Source organism: Piliocolobus tephrosceles, unplaced genomic scaffold (genome assembly GCF_002776525.5).
Source record: "Piliocolobus tephrosceles isolate RC106 unplaced genomic scaffold, ASM277652v3 unscaffolded_28570, whole genome shotgun sequence".
In the NCBI taxonomy this organism is placed as follows: Eukaryota; Metazoa; Chordata; class Mammalia; order Primates; family Cercopithecidae; genus Piliocolobus; species Piliocolobus tephrosceles.
This window is the reverse complement of record NW_022311610.1, coordinates 6,065-7,485: the sequence shown is the minus strand read 5'-3', so window position 1 is coordinate 7,485 and position 1,421 is coordinate 6,065. Positions and strand designations below refer to the sequence as shown.

At 56.9% G+C, this 1,421-nt stretch overlaps 1 protein-coding gene across 1 annotated transcript in view; it reads right to left on the bottom strand.

Moving 5' to 3' along the window:
- The window catches only part of LOC113221961 (apolipoprotein C-I, basic form-like), a gene marked incomplete at its 5' end in the record, with an annotated part of 4,832 nt that extends 3,643 nt beyond the window's left edge, over positions 1–1,189 (bottom strand). Inside the window, 2 exons of the mRNA XM_026451283.1 lie at positions 908–985; positions 1,128–1,189. Of these exons, the coding sequence (XP_026307068.1) occupies positions 908–985; positions 1,128–1,189 (140 nt within the window). The remainder of the gene's footprint in view (positions 1–907; positions 986–1,127) is intronic.
- Positions 1,190–1,421: the final 232 nt, after the last annotated feature.

Genomic DNA, 1,421 nt, shown 5'->3' with positions numbered 1-1,421 from the left:
TTTTTTTTTTTTTTTTTTTTTTTGAGACGGAGTCTTGCTCTGTAGCCCAAGCTGGAGTGCAGTGGCGCGATCTCGCCTCACTACAACCACCACCTTCCGGGTTCAAGCAGTTCTCCTGCTTCAGCCTTCCAAGTAGCTGGGATTACAGGTGTGCACCACCACGTCCAGCTAATTTTTTTTTTTTTAAGACGGAGTCTTGCTGTGTCTGCCAGGCTGGAGTACAGTGGTATAATCTCGGCTCACTGCAACCTCTTCCTCCCGGGTTCAAGTGATTCTCCTGCCTCAGCCTACCGAGTAACTGGGACTACAGGTGCGTGCATCCATATCCGGCTAATTTTTTGTATTTTTAGTAGAGACGGAAGTTCACCATGTGGGCCAGGCTGGTTTCGAACTCCTGACCTCAAGTGATCTGCCTGCCTCGGCCTTCCAAAGTGCTGGGGTTACAGGCGTGAGCCACCCTGCCCGGCCGAAAATTTGTTATTGGAACCCCCTTAGGATGGGATCCCGGGATGAATAAGGAGATCTTTGGGGATCATGTGGTTAGAATGGGGAGGATACAGGAGTGATCGCGTGGGGCTCAAGCCGCTGGGAATTGCCTTACTCAGCACTGACCCCTCCCAGAGCCCCCCATCCCGCTTACCCACTTTCAAGGCTGTAGAAGCAGGACAGCCAATCCCAGAGGTGTGGGCGTCAATACGTCATCAGATGCTAGGGCTCTCGTGGGCAGATTTGGCGCCTGCCGGACTGAGCCTGGGAGAATCTGGAGGCCCACCCGACCACGAAGGGGCAACCACGACCCGGAGGGGGCCCCAGAGCTCTCAGAGGTCCTCTAAGCCGGGACCCAGGCCTGTAGCCACCTTCACTCTTCCAAAAGTCCAACTCCGCAATTCTCTCATTCCACTTTTACCTTCCAAGACCATCGACAGAACCACCACCAGGACCGGGAGCCACAGGAAGAGCCTCAGGGCGGGGCCGGAGGGGCACTCTGGAGGCAGAGGGAGGGGTGCAGGGGATCAGTAGCACCCTCCTCCGTGCCTCCCTTTCTCCCTCCCACGATCCCCTCATCTCCTTTTTTTGAGTTCTTGCAGAGTGGAGGCTGGTGTCCCTCCCAAGCACTCAGCACCAACCTGACTCCTTGCTGGAGGGCTCGGTTGGGAGGTCCTGTACCACCAGCAGGACCTTTATCAGGCTGGGGAGGGGGCGGGGCAGGTTGATGTTGATCTCTCTCCTGCTGAGCCTGCCTCCTTCTGCCCACCCAGGTTTTTCTCCTCTGCCCCTGGCCCGTGGGCGTTGGGGTCAGGTGGGGTCCCGGGCACTTCCCTTAGCCCCAAAGCCCTTTACCATTCAGCACCCTCACCTCCCAATCTCCCTGACTCTAGGGGGTCCTCAGACTACCATAGCCCCTTTCCTCAACTCAGAGG